The following is a 12920-nucleotide window of genomic DNA, read 5'->3' as shown; positions in this document are numbered from 1 at the left end:
GGTCATAGTGGGAAGTGCAGAATTCCCATTTCATGCCAGCTTGCTCTATTTTATAGAAGAAAAATAGAGAGAGAGAGGGGGTAGAAAAATGTCCCTGACATCTTGGTGGCATAACTGGGGATTTTGGATGATGCTGAATAGCCAGGGGGTTATTCAGGGTTGGAGTGTTTGTGCACATCTGCTCTGTCAACCTAAAGGTGTTGATTCTGTGTAACCCTGAAGTTCCAGCTGAGGCGTTTGGGAAACAGCAGCAGAGTTTATAGCAGCTCTTGAAAGGTGGAAGCAGTTAGTGTGTCCTCAGCACTTATATGTTATATCACCCAGGCTTGTTTCATTTGTTCAACACTGGAAGGGTTGGAGGAAGCAGGGAGAACATCTTTCCTTGCAAATCCAGGGATTTAGAAGAAAGCAGTGATGAGTGGAAGCTGTGTTTTACTAGAGCAATTTACACCGTTGAACAGCCAAGCTCTCATGTATGTGACTCTTCAACACTGCTATTAGTTTGTGAAGATCTGGCCTCTTATCAAAAGAGATCAGATCTAAAATGCCTCTGCTCTCTCTCTTTTCTTTAATTATGACATGCATGTTCTGTTCTCTGAAATAATTTAAATTATTAATCCGGGGCTTACAGTTAAATTGATTTTTAGCTTTTATACCATAGACTAAGCTGAGAATAATACAGGGGTAGTGGTGGCTCGGTAAAAGGCTGACTTTTTGAGTTCCTCCTTGTCAGATTCAGAGGTGTAGGAACAGTTTGATGGGGGGAAAAAAGGCTCTGACCTTCTTATTTTTCTATTGCCAAAACAGGGCAGAGAGTGGCATAATCAGTAGATTGTCTGTGTGTCCTCACTGCTACTATTGAAGCTGCAATTCTTCACAGCACCCCTCCTCAGGGGTCTTCTGAACTGTTTCCTGTCGAGCTTTCAACTCCCTCCCATGTCCTCAGATAATCTCTGAGGTGCTGACAGGACAAAACTGGCAATGATGGTGGCTCCTGCAGAGCCCTGGGTGCTGGGTCTGCTGCTCAATGCAGTGGGTGATGGCAGAGGTCTGTGTTTTTCTTCATGGAGATGTTAATCTGAGTTTCTGTCCTGGTTTGGAATGGTATTCCCCAGTTTAGTGCTGGTCCTCCCTGCCCTGGCCATGCCCCCTCCCAGCTACTGCAAAAATTAACTCTGTCCTGGCTGGAATCAGGACATTATCCAACCCTTGTTCTGTACCATCTCTATCATGCCCAGATCCTACACCTTCCAACTATATATAATATATGTTAATATATATCTGTATATACACAAGCACAGGTATCATTTCCACAGTCAATGGCCATCCCTCCAGGATGTCTGTTGAGTTCATTTAGTCCAGGACTGTGGGTTCCATCTGTCCTAAATGCCTCTCAGGGCAGGAGGGGTGATGTGCAAGAGGAGCTCAGGACTGGTGTATCTGGAGCAGTCCATCCTCATTGTCCATGGCAGTCCTGGCACACAGTGGCAGTGTCATTCAGCAACCAATATCATACAGTGCAACATTACAGACTGTTCTCACCCAGAATCCCCTTGAGGGAAAAAACATGTTTCTCTGTCCCTCTGCATCACCCACCAAGTGCACCCAGGTCCTTGGGCCAAACTAATCCCACAGGTGGGTTTGCCTGTGCTTGAGGCAGGACTGATCCAAACTGTCTTTCCTAACACATTCCTGTGCACCAGAGGGGGTTTATCCCCTTCTATAGTACCTGGAGGTTCAGATGGGCAGGGCCAGCTCGGGTGGTGGTGCCTCTAGTTCTGACTAACAAGGTGGCCTTTGCTAGATGTAGATCCTGGTGTTTGAAGGTCTCACCACCCATTGCTTTCAGTGTGGTTTTTAACAGTGTTGCACCATTCACCTTTCCCAGAGGCTGGTGCAGGACAGGGAATGTGATCCCCCACTCCATCCCTGCTCCCTGGCCTGGGGCTCTGGGAGTCGGTGGTGCTGTGACTTTGGTCAGGCCATGACAGTCCCCTGGCAGTCTCCACTCTGCACTGGGCTTACACACTGGCCATGTGGGACTATTGAAGAGGGAGTGAGCCTTGCTGAGCACTCCCTGGCTTCCACTTCATGAATCATCTCCTGGCTGGGGGTCACGGAGTCCTGGCTGCTGTGGTTGCTGCTGATGCTGCACTGTTGTGGCAGTGATCAGTACTTGTTGTCCATCATCCCTCAGCAGTCCCACAGCAGAGGGGTCCTCTGAGAGGCCAGGCAAGGTATTCAGCTGTCTAATTCCCTCTGTCTCCACAGCAGCTATCCCAAAAGCCCAGCAATGCCCTTTTGGGTCCTTGAAATACTCTCTTGAGGTGAGCTGTGCCAAGGATGCCCAGGGCCTCTAGGCCAGTCACAGTGGGGTGGGTTTGCCATTTGTTCCCAGTCAGGCTCCCTTCAGCTTCCAGTACAGTCAGCTCGTGGGATCCCTCTGCCACCCTAGAAATAGAGATGGATTCTGCCCCTACATATCTCGATGGCATCAGGGTGCACTGTGTGCTGGTATCAGCTAAAGCCTTGTACTCTTGTGGGTCTGATGTGCCATGGGATCCACACAGTCCTATAGCTCTGACTGTCCCTTTCCCCTCCCCAGCTGGAGGCAGGACCCCTCTAGTTCTGGTCACAGAACTCATTGCTCACATATAAATATGAACCGGAGGTCCCTTCAAGAGGCTCGGAAGTACCATCATCCCTCCTGTTCTGTCCTAGGACCTGCCCACTGGGAACTGGAGCAGCATTTAGCCTTGAACAATTTCCTGAGGGGGTTGTTCTTCTTCTCAGCTCACATACCTGTGCTGCATCCCACTTCCTCATGTCCTTTCCATGGTCATGCAGGTAACACATGTTACCTCGTGCTTTGTGTCCTCTCTCTCGAGCAGGGGGGCACTTGCTCCCAGTAGCAGAGGCTCTGGTCCACACTGGCAGGATGTGGGACATTTCCTCTCTAGTTTGCTCAAGACTTTCAAATCTGTCCACAACCTTGGAAGTCTTTCCACAGCTGAGGTGCAGGTTAGCAGGGAGGAAAAAAGGTGATCATATTGCCAGAGTCGAGTGCTCACTTGGAAGCACTGGCTGGAATCAGGACAGTGTCATAATCTACCTGTCCATCTCTCTGCTCAGCAATCTTGGGAGCTTAATTATCTGTGAGACCATTAACAAAAATGGGTCAAACTGACCAGAGACTTCCAAAGTGATTAGAGAAAAATTGATCTGAGGAAGGGAGGGGAGATGGGGCACTGATTGTCACGGCACTGTTGTTTAAGCACAGTTTCCTGAGGATGCCTGACAACAGAACTGGTTTGTGATCTTGCAGTCAGTGTCAGCCTGAAGAGGTGACTGAATTGCTGCTGGATTGGGTGAATGGGTGGAATTCTGTGCTGCAGTTCCATTGTGTCTGTGATCCCATGGCACTGGAAGAGCAGCCACCTGAGGCTTCACTCACTCAGTAACACAGCCCTGTGGGGCACAGGGGATGCAACAGTTTGATTCAGGTTTTGGTTTCTGTTCTGCACCTCAGCTTTCCTGCCCTTTGCTACTTGTCCCTGGATTTGATTAATGGACTTTGGTCAAGGTCTCAGAATATTTTTGCTTCCCAAGTTAACTTTTTCGTCTCACCTTTCTGTGTTGTTGTTAGACAAGCAGAAGGGAACTTGTAATCTTTCTAATAGGAGGTTCCATTTTATAAAGAATTAAGCATATGAAAATGAAAGTGATACAAAATCAGGATACCTCTGATTAGAGGCCTTGTGATTGTTGTGAGCTAATTCCTGTTGATGAATAGAAGCAAACCTTATTTAAATAAAACATTAATATAGCCTTAACAATTTCAGTGGTATTTGGTCACTTCCATTTTTTGCTAATTTTTTCTTTGAAGCTACAGAGCTTCAACTCTTACCTGTTTATATGTCTTTGCTAAATAAGAAATATTTGTGAGATCACCTTTTTATTCCCGAAATCAGTAGTTTGGGATCACTTCAATCCTTGCCTTAATAAGATAAGCAAATTAATAAGCTTAAATAGTAAGCTAAATAAATTAGGCTATTAGATTGCAATTAGCCTGTCTTTAGCCATGCCTTTTAGTCCTTTGAATAGTTCTTGAGGCATCTCTGGGTCCTGTAATTTTTACCTCTCACTCTTGAAGTACTCATAGAGCATCTTGGTCATTTTTGCAGCAGCATTCACGTCACTCCAAACACATGATGATGTTGCTTTCCCCTTACCCAGTCGAGTTTTCATCCCTCCTCTTGGCATATTGAGAGCTCAGATTTGTTCTTCAAGCATTTTGCCGATTCATGGCTCTCCAAGTCCAGCCAAGCTTGTCTAGCTTCCTTCCTTTCTTTCCAGGCTTGTTTTCTAGTTAAATACTCAGCAGATACTGAAATGAATATTAACGATAACTATTTTTAGTTTACAGGATTGGATCATAATCAGATTACTTCAGCCAGGCTTATTTTCCACTGAGCCCGTGCTGCTTTGAGTGCTTTGATTCTCATATCAACCTTTCAGTATCTTTTCTACTGTGAGGCTAGTCCAAATCCAGTGGTAGTATTTTGATTTTAAATACTTGGCCAGAATAACCTTCTTCCATTTTTGTACAGAGTCAGTGCTTCAAAACTTAATGAAAATCAACATTTAGTTTGGAGATAAGTTTGTTGTTTTGAGTTTTTGTTTTGTTTTTATTTTTTGGACGAATCTGGCCAGACCAGCTAATTAAAGAAATAATAATAATTTGTAGCATTACCTTTATGTAGGCAGTGGTGGTGCAAGATACAAACCCAGGAGTGTGGCAGAGGTGGGTGCTGCTCCTTGGCACATGCCTGCAAATGCAGGTGCTTTCTCTCTCCCAGGAAAGCTGAAAGTGAATTCAGTCTGTCCTGTCAGACCTTTTATTAAATTTGGAAATGTTGGAGTGAAAGTCAGGTTGGGGCGACAGAAGAGAGCAGAATTTCCCAAAGGAAAAGGGGTAGCAAGGAGCAGAACTGTGTGCAGTTATGTGGTTTATGACAGCTGGTTGGAGAGGGAGCTAAAAAAGGGATTGTGAGTAGGAAATGATGTGCTTGTAACAGGTAATGGGGTTTGCAGCCTGTTGTATTCGCTGCATGTCCTGGGAACCCCAGAGGAATGTGATAATGGAGTAACCTGGATGCTGGAGTGAGAGAATGGGCTGTGGTGCTGGAAATGAGGGGACAGTTAATAAAAACTTAAAAGAGGAGGAAAGGACAGGATTTATTTGCAGCCTGAACACTTGGTGTACAAGAGGTAGTAACTCCTTGATGCTGGACTGGAGGAAGAGGTACTGGAGTGTGTCGGTGGTGCTGAAGAAGGGAGGAAAAAAAATTGAAAAGCAGAAGAAACAGCAAGTGTGGAGATTCAGATTCACCTGCTCCTAAGGTGTCTTGGAAATTGGATTGGTGAACTTCTTACTTCTGTCATACCATGTCCAGGTTGTACCCTTGGATGAGGTTCAGATTTGATCACAACCTTGCTCTATATCTGTGAAACTCCAGGAATTAGAGGAAACAGAACTGCTGTTCTGCTCTGAAAAGACCTAAAAAGCAATACAAGAGAAGTGCCTCCAACACCTGCTGCTCAGAGCAGGCTGCAGGGTGGTGGCTTGGGTGGTCCAAGTCAGCTGAACAAAGGTTTTAAGTGTTGGGGGTTCTTTTCAGCTTGGAAGTTTGTACATTCCTTGTCTTGTGAGAGTAGAGTGCAATACCCCATTTCCTATCCACGCTGGGTAATAGATTCCGGGATCTTAGAGAGTTGCCATAGTGATAAAAAAGGGAACAGAATCTGCTTCTCTTTCTGGGATACCAGAATTATTAAATTAAATGCTTTTCTTCCATTAAAAGAGAGTGTCATTATCATATTTCTGAGAAGAACTGTTTTAGAGCAGAAATAATGTGTTTTAAGCTGATGTCCTGCATTAATCACGTTCCTTCTTCAGGCACCTCTAGCCTTGACTTGTGCTTGGGATGCAGCTCTGCATCTCCCTGGCTGCAACTGGTGGAACAACTGCTTAGAAAACACCTTGCATGGGGAAAAGTCTGCTTTTGATCTGATGGATAGAAGTCATGGAGTTGTGACCACAAAGAGCTGGGCCAGAAGCAAGAGTTGCCCAGAATTGTAACACAGAAACAAAAGTAGAAAGCGTGAGCTGTGGAGGATGGAGGGGGATGAAAAGGGATGGAGCACAGGGAACGTGGCTGCCCAAAATGGTGGCTGCAACAGGGGGACGAACTGAGAGGGAAGAGGAGAAAGAACAAGAAGGGAATATTCTTAAGCTTAGAACAAATTGGGAGTGAACAGCAACAGCACCCAGGTTTTCAGAGGGGAGCTTTCAGCTCTTGCAGTGGAGATGCACTGGCTGCCTGTGGAAGCTGGAGTAGCCCAGGCAGGCAAGTCTCAGCCCATTCATGGCACGTGCAAAAAGAAACAACTCACACTGAATTGCTTTTCGCTTTCGTTCCTTTCAGGAAAGGGAATTTAACAAACTTTAAGCCAAATACAAATCTTTGTGATGGCTCAGAGTTCCCCATGAAAACGACCGTTCTTACCAGGCTGTTAACTCCCTGGTTTATCTTCTTTGATGATTTGTAATTACCTGGTAATCTTCCCCTGTTTTGGGATGGCAGTTCTGTTTCAGAAATATAAAACTGAAGGTCTCTGAGTATCTTCTTCCCCCCACCTACCCCCTCATTTCACAGGGGGAAAAAGCTGGGGGCAGAGGCAGGAGCTGCAGCGTTTGAGCCTCGCTAGTCCTTTGCTTCGGAGCTGCAGGTTTCAGTTTGCAGAATGAACAAGCAGGGCAAAATCTTTACTGCTTACAGGCTCAATCCTCTGCTTATATTTACCAGTTATCTTTTGAGATTTCAGTCAGCTGTGGTTTAAAGTTCCACAGAAGTCACTGAGCTCAGAGTTCTGATAATTAACCAGGAATTGCAGTTAATTCCTCGCTCACTGGGTGTCTTTCAGCGTGTGATTTCCTAATTCTTCCTTTCCTTCCACCTCCTGTTTGCTGCCTTCCCACCAGGGAGGAGCTGACAGAGGTTTGCTTTGCTGGACTCCCTACCTGGCTGTGTTTGGAGGTGGCTGCTGCTGGAATACATTCCAAGCTGCCCCTCAGGGCACCAGTAACAACTCCGTGGATCTTGATGCTGTTTGGCAGCAGGTTGTTCTGCCACTAAAACTCATCGATCCCAACTTGGTTGGAAGCTCTTATAAACACATAAGAGTTCATTAGAGTAGGTCTTGCATTGTATTGTGCACTCCTAGTCTCTGGAAATCACAGTCCTGTTAATCTTAACTCCAGGAAAAACTGAGTTTAAAACCCCCGGAAACAAGCATCCATCAGTTTTAATCCATCTTGTGATGAGTTTTTGTCTCTCTATTTACTTCAGGGATTGCAACATAAAAAAGGTCTTTCCACCTTTTCAGATTATTTTTTGTAAATGGACTTCAAACAAAAAAAAGTCCTTGGCAGTTTGTTTCGTTGGCATTAATTTACAAAAATGAAGCATAGGTTAAAAGGCATGTCTAATGTTTTAACATGTTATCAAACTATGCTATTTTATTAAAGTTATGGACTGGTATAACTTTTTAGCCTTAGGTTCCCTTTCCTTATGGAAGCACAGCTTTGGACACTGAAATACAACGTGGCCAAGGGCAGGTTTACCGAAATACAAAGTTTCAACTGGAAGCTATTCTGCTTCCATCTGGATTTCAAAGAACAGCAAGACACTTCTTAAAATTTCAAACAAATATTTATGACTTAATGACCACCTAGAGTAGGAAAAATTATCCTATTAAGCACTCAGTTTGGAAGACTTGAAAGATTGCTTTGTTGTCATACTGAGTTGTGATATGTTTAATAACAAGATCTACTGAAAAGGAAACGTTAAAATAAAATGAAGCACCCATGTGGTGGTACCTGTTAGGATTTCAGGTCCTTGGTGCTTTGGGAGTGTGCTAGAGGTTTAGAGTTTCAACAAAATTAAAATTAATATTTCTGTTCTTTGTCTTTTGAGACCAAAATATTTGTAATACTTTTTCAAAAAAACCCTATTTTTAAACACTTTAATATGAAAGTGTTACTCTTCCCTGATAATGAGATGAGGAACACCTCTCTGTTCCTTTTGGAGCAAGACTTAAATTTGATGTAAAATTTGCTCAGCATTCTCACTGCCTAAAGAAAATCTCTCTTCTGCATTTTGAAAATTTAGCTGTAAAGATTCTGCCAGTAGCTTTCCACATCAGGCTGCCAAGCTCAGCACATCCATATTGGGCATCTTTGTTGCCTGCACTGAGATTTTCCATCTTCTACTCGGTGCCTGAGTCTGCTCTGTCCATGAGCTGCCAGATCCAAGGAGGGCTCTGCTTCACTGACCCAGGTAGGGCCATGGAAGCCATGGAAGTAGGATCCTGTGTATGCAGCACTCCTGTCTCCCAGTCTGGGCTCACCACGGCCCTTACAGTGCTGGTGGTGGCTCCAAGGGCTCGTAGGAAGTTGTAGCGTGGTGGTGGTTGCCAGAGTAGTCAATATGTTATTCCATTCAAAAAAAACTCCACCAAACTTCAAAGCAAGATCAAAGAAGACTGGAAGGGCCAAATCCTTCCACAGACAGATGAAGTCTGTAGTTGGGAATTAGACACAGGGAAGCTGAATAACAGCCCAGCAGTTACTATTCCTATTTCTGACCTCTGAAAGGTTTCAGTAGTTGGTCATAATCTTTCTCAGAATCTCCCTTTTAGTTTCAGAAATTTTCCTCCCTCTTAATCTGATAGACCCTCAGAGCATTAATGAACAGCTGTAGTTATCAGTCGATCCTTTCTCATACCTTGTCTCAATTAGTGGGGAATTTTATTAAATGCTTTGCTATTAATTCTTCAGATAAGAGCTGCCAGAACCCATGGTGTAATAAATAATAATTAAACTAATTTCTTTGAGCATGCAGTCAACAAAACAAACACAGAAATACAGAAAATAAAATTCTTGATACTCGTGCCATGTGACAGTAGCCAATACCACTTCTCTTTTAAGAGCAGTCTTAGGATTAAACTTTAGATGCTGTTTTTTGGTCTTATATTCTATTTGAATTATTCAGCTTTACTCTGGAACACGTACTTGATAACCTCTTCCATTGCCAAGTGACAGCTTTTGGGATTCTTTTTAATGTGTGAGGATAGAACGTCTTGTACAGTGAAGAAAGGCCCAAATCTGGCAACAGTCACTGTGCAGGATGCAGGGAAAGGGAGTGTTTCCTCACGTGAAGCTGCTCGGAGGGAGCTGGGCCAGCTGTCTGAAACCCGAGGGTACAAAGTGCATGGCCAAAGGGGACAAGGCCCAGTCAGATTGTGTTTATTGGACTCTGCCCCAGTGGAATTTACTGCTCATAACTGGGGCTTCATCAACTCTCGTTCAGTCTGATTCCTGTAAGCATGAAAAGCACCCACTGAGTAATCCCTTATTATGAGGCTGTTGCAGTGATAAGCTCTGATGTGTGCGGTCCTTCTTCCAACTATGGGAATAGTCCTCCTGAATCCCTGCTGGGAAGGGAAGAGAAGAGACCAGGATGTGCAAAACCACTGTGTTGTGTAAGGAAAGGCTGGGGATGTCAAGGGAAGAGGAAAATACAATTTAATATTTGGAATAAAGACTTTGCTCAGGGGTTGGTTTTATGTTTAGGACATTCTGGCAGGTGATAAAGTCACTTAGAAATCCTCCCAGTGCGGGGCAGGGGGAAGAACAAATGGGATCTGTTGAGCATGTCCTGTGAGGAGCAGCTGAGGGAGCTGGGGGGGCTCAACCTGGAGAAAAGGAGGGTCAGGGGGGACCTTCTCACTCTCTACAACTCCCTGGCAGGAGAGTGGAGCCAGGTGGGGATCAGGCTCTGCTCCCAGGGGACAAGGGACAGGACAAGAGGAAATGGCTTCAAGTTGTGCCAGGGGAGGTTTAGGTTGGATATTGGGAAGAATTTCTTCACTAAAAGGGTTGTCAGGCACTGGAAGGGGCTGCCCAGGGAGGTGATGGAGTCACCATCCCTTGGAGGTGTTCAAGGAACAACTGGTCTGGTTGACAAGGTGGTGACTGGTCACAGGTTGGACTTGATGATTCTGTAGGTCTTTTCTAACCTAAATGGTTCTGTGACTGAAAGTTCCTCTTTATTTTGAGGTGAATGAGAAGGATCCTAGTCTCAGTCATCCTCTTTGGAAGAAGTAAATTCCTGCTAAAGTGTCTTCAGGACCTTTTGTCTAATGTGATATTAAGTAGCTCCAGTAACAGAGATTTCACCACTGGGGAGACTCCTGCAGGCCAAAGAGCTCTTTAGATGAACAGGGATTGTTTATTCAGGGGTAGTCGTGTTTCTACTTGGTAATCTCCAGGAGTTTTGGGGTGTCATTTGTCAAGGATGTCAGCCTTGGATAGATGTCCTTTTGCTCAGACACTTCTCAAGCACCAAAACATAAGCTGATAACCATTTGCTCGATGCCTCTATGTATTCCCCTCCCTTCTTTCCCCTCCCTTCTTGTCTAGACTATGTACAAAGTCATGCTTTGTGCACAGAATGCACAAAGTATCACAGGAGTTGAGGTTTGTTGGGTCTTCAAAAGCTTTTGTAGTGTTGGAAAATGTAATTTCTGTCAGTGCAGACTGGGAAGGATAATCTGGTGTTTGCCTTTGGTTTTATAAGTTGAATTGCAAGATTTCAGCCCCACACAGCTGTATATACTCGTAAAACATCTTTTGAAAATATATTTTAACTTGATTAAAGTTGTGAAATTGTGAATTTACTATTGAGAATTTAATATTGAGCAACTTAAACTAGAATTTGGTCTCTGTGAATGCAAAGATGGATATTTAATGTATGTTTTTGGTTTTTTGTTTTTTTTTTTAATGTCCCTTTGGAATCACAGCAATTCTAATCATTTCATTCATTCTTTTCCAGATGGGAATGACAGGTAACACTAGTCCCTTTGGGCAGCCTTTCAGTCAAACTGGAGGGCAGCAGATGGGAGCTGCAGGAGTGAATCCTCAGTTACCGAGCAAGCCAGGCATGGCCAATAGTCTGTCTCCCTTTCCTGCCGACATCAAGAGTACTCCCGTCACCAGTGTGCCAAACATGGTGAGTTGGACCTGCTGCTTCCAGCATTTTTTACTTCTTCATGGTGCTTTCTGAACCCTTGGGTGATCCAGCTTCTGCAACATTATCAAATGACTTCCCGTTTCAGCATCAGCGTTGCCCCGTGGTTCCTTCGTGTGCATTATTATGCTGTAGTTTGACTTTCTGAACAGTCACAGTGTTCTGTTACAAGAATTGCATTGCATCCTTCTGTTTTGTCTGGTACATTTAGTTTCAAACCAGTCTTCTTTAAGTTCTGTTTGTCAATTAGAATGTGTTGGATGCATCATCACCTTCCTGAACTGAAGGGGACCTCATATCCTTAGAGCCTGTTGTAGTAAACACCCCACATGCTTCTCACTTCATATTGTGCACAACTTGCAACTCACAAGCCTATGAGAACAGTTCTTATTAGGATACCTTACAAGTTTGTAGTGTTCTGTTTACTCGAGTTTTCTTTATAAAGTGAAATTAAATATTCCCATTTGTCTCAGGATGTTGCGTATTAATCAAACTGCTTGTGTTGTTTCTATGGAAACCCCAACATGTTGCATTTTATATTCTTATACATGATAGCAGTTACTATAGAAACTTGTTAAACCTTCCATAAGATGCAAATTACCTATTTTTTAATTTAAATCATAAACCAACTATTTTTTGGCACGACCAATGCTTGTCCTTCCATCAGTGAGTTTGCTACCTACCTGTCACCAATAGGCTCTGTATGAGAGGCAACAGGATGTAATAAACTTCCCCTTTTCTCCTGATTTTAAAGGATCACTTCTAATTTTTCTGTAGTCACACTGTGAGATCGTTGTTTAATATCATCTGTCATTTACTGCTTATGATTATGGAAGGGAGCTGGTGACTCGTATTTAAAACCATGTTTGAAATACCACTGGCACTCGTGCAGGATGTTTGTAAAAGACAGTTTGCTGCATGACTGCTCTAAATTTGTTTTTAAAAATTTTGGATCAGGTGTGAAGCAAATGAATTATTGTCCTGATCCTGCAAGGAACCTGCAGGTCTCCCCAAAGTACTGTATTCATCTCAGGGACTGGGTGATCTTGAAGCCCAATTTTGTGCTCGTTTTAAATATCAGGTTTTGGGAAGCCTAAATTTTAATATACTCACTTATTAGTATAAGATACAGTGGAAGATTATTAGTATTATTAGTATAGGCACTTATTAGTATAAGATACAGGTGGAGTAAAAAGGGCATTTGCCATCAAGGTTTGTTTCATGGTGGGAGAGAAATAAAAGAAAAAGCTGTTTCCTTTCTCTCATCTTGTCCAAGAGACAGAGGAAAATAAGGGAAACTTTCCCAGTACTATCAACTGCCATTTCTTTAAAATGTCAAAATTCCAGCTGAGAGAACAGTCAGAACCATCTTTCTTTGTTTCTCAGGTGTCAAAAGCTTCATGTGTCCAATATATGGAGAGTAATGGCCATTTCAGCCAAAAGGCAGGGGTGCTGTCGAGCCAAAAGGTCTCAGCTCATGGCTCACGTGTGGCTTAGAGGGATGATGGTCCTGACAGGGGTGGAACTGTAAAAACTGAAGTTTCCATCCAAACATTTTTATTGTAAAGCCAAGAATTTAAAAGGAAATGTCACACTTGTTAAAATTTAACCTTTATTTGGCAGCAGTGGGTAAGGCAGTGTAATTATTTGGTAATAGCACATCCATGGCCATATGCTGTTCCTTCCACAGGGACTTTGCTTTACTCAGTGAACAATATGAGCAGAGCCCTTGGAAGGAGCACACAGTCAACATTTAGTTCTATTTTT

At 43.6% G+C, this 12920-nt stretch overlaps 1 protein-coding gene across 5 annotated transcripts in view; it reads left to right on the top strand.

Moving 5' to 3' along the window:
* The window catches only part of CREBBP (CREB binding protein), a 95547-nt gene that overhangs the window by 27354 nt on the left and 55273 nt on the right, over positions 1 to 12920 (top strand). For all 5 annotated transcript variants that reach the window (XM_051779697.1, XM_051779688.1, XM_051779702.1 and 2 more), the window contains one exon: positions 10959 to 11135. In XM_051779697.1, coding sequence (XP_051635657.1) covers positions 10959 to 11135 — 177 coding nt within the window. The remainder of the gene's footprint in view (positions 1 to 10958; positions 11136 to 12920) is intronic.

Source organism: Manacus candei, unplaced genomic scaffold (genome assembly GCF_025592945.1).
Source record: "Manacus candei isolate 608988 ecotype Guabito, Panama unplaced genomic scaffold, ASM2559294v1 h1tg000002l, whole genome shotgun sequence".
Lineage (NCBI taxonomy): Eukaryota > Metazoa > Chordata > Aves > Passeriformes > Pipridae > Manacus > Manacus candei.
This window is presented reverse-complemented; position numbering and strand designations above follow the sequence as displayed.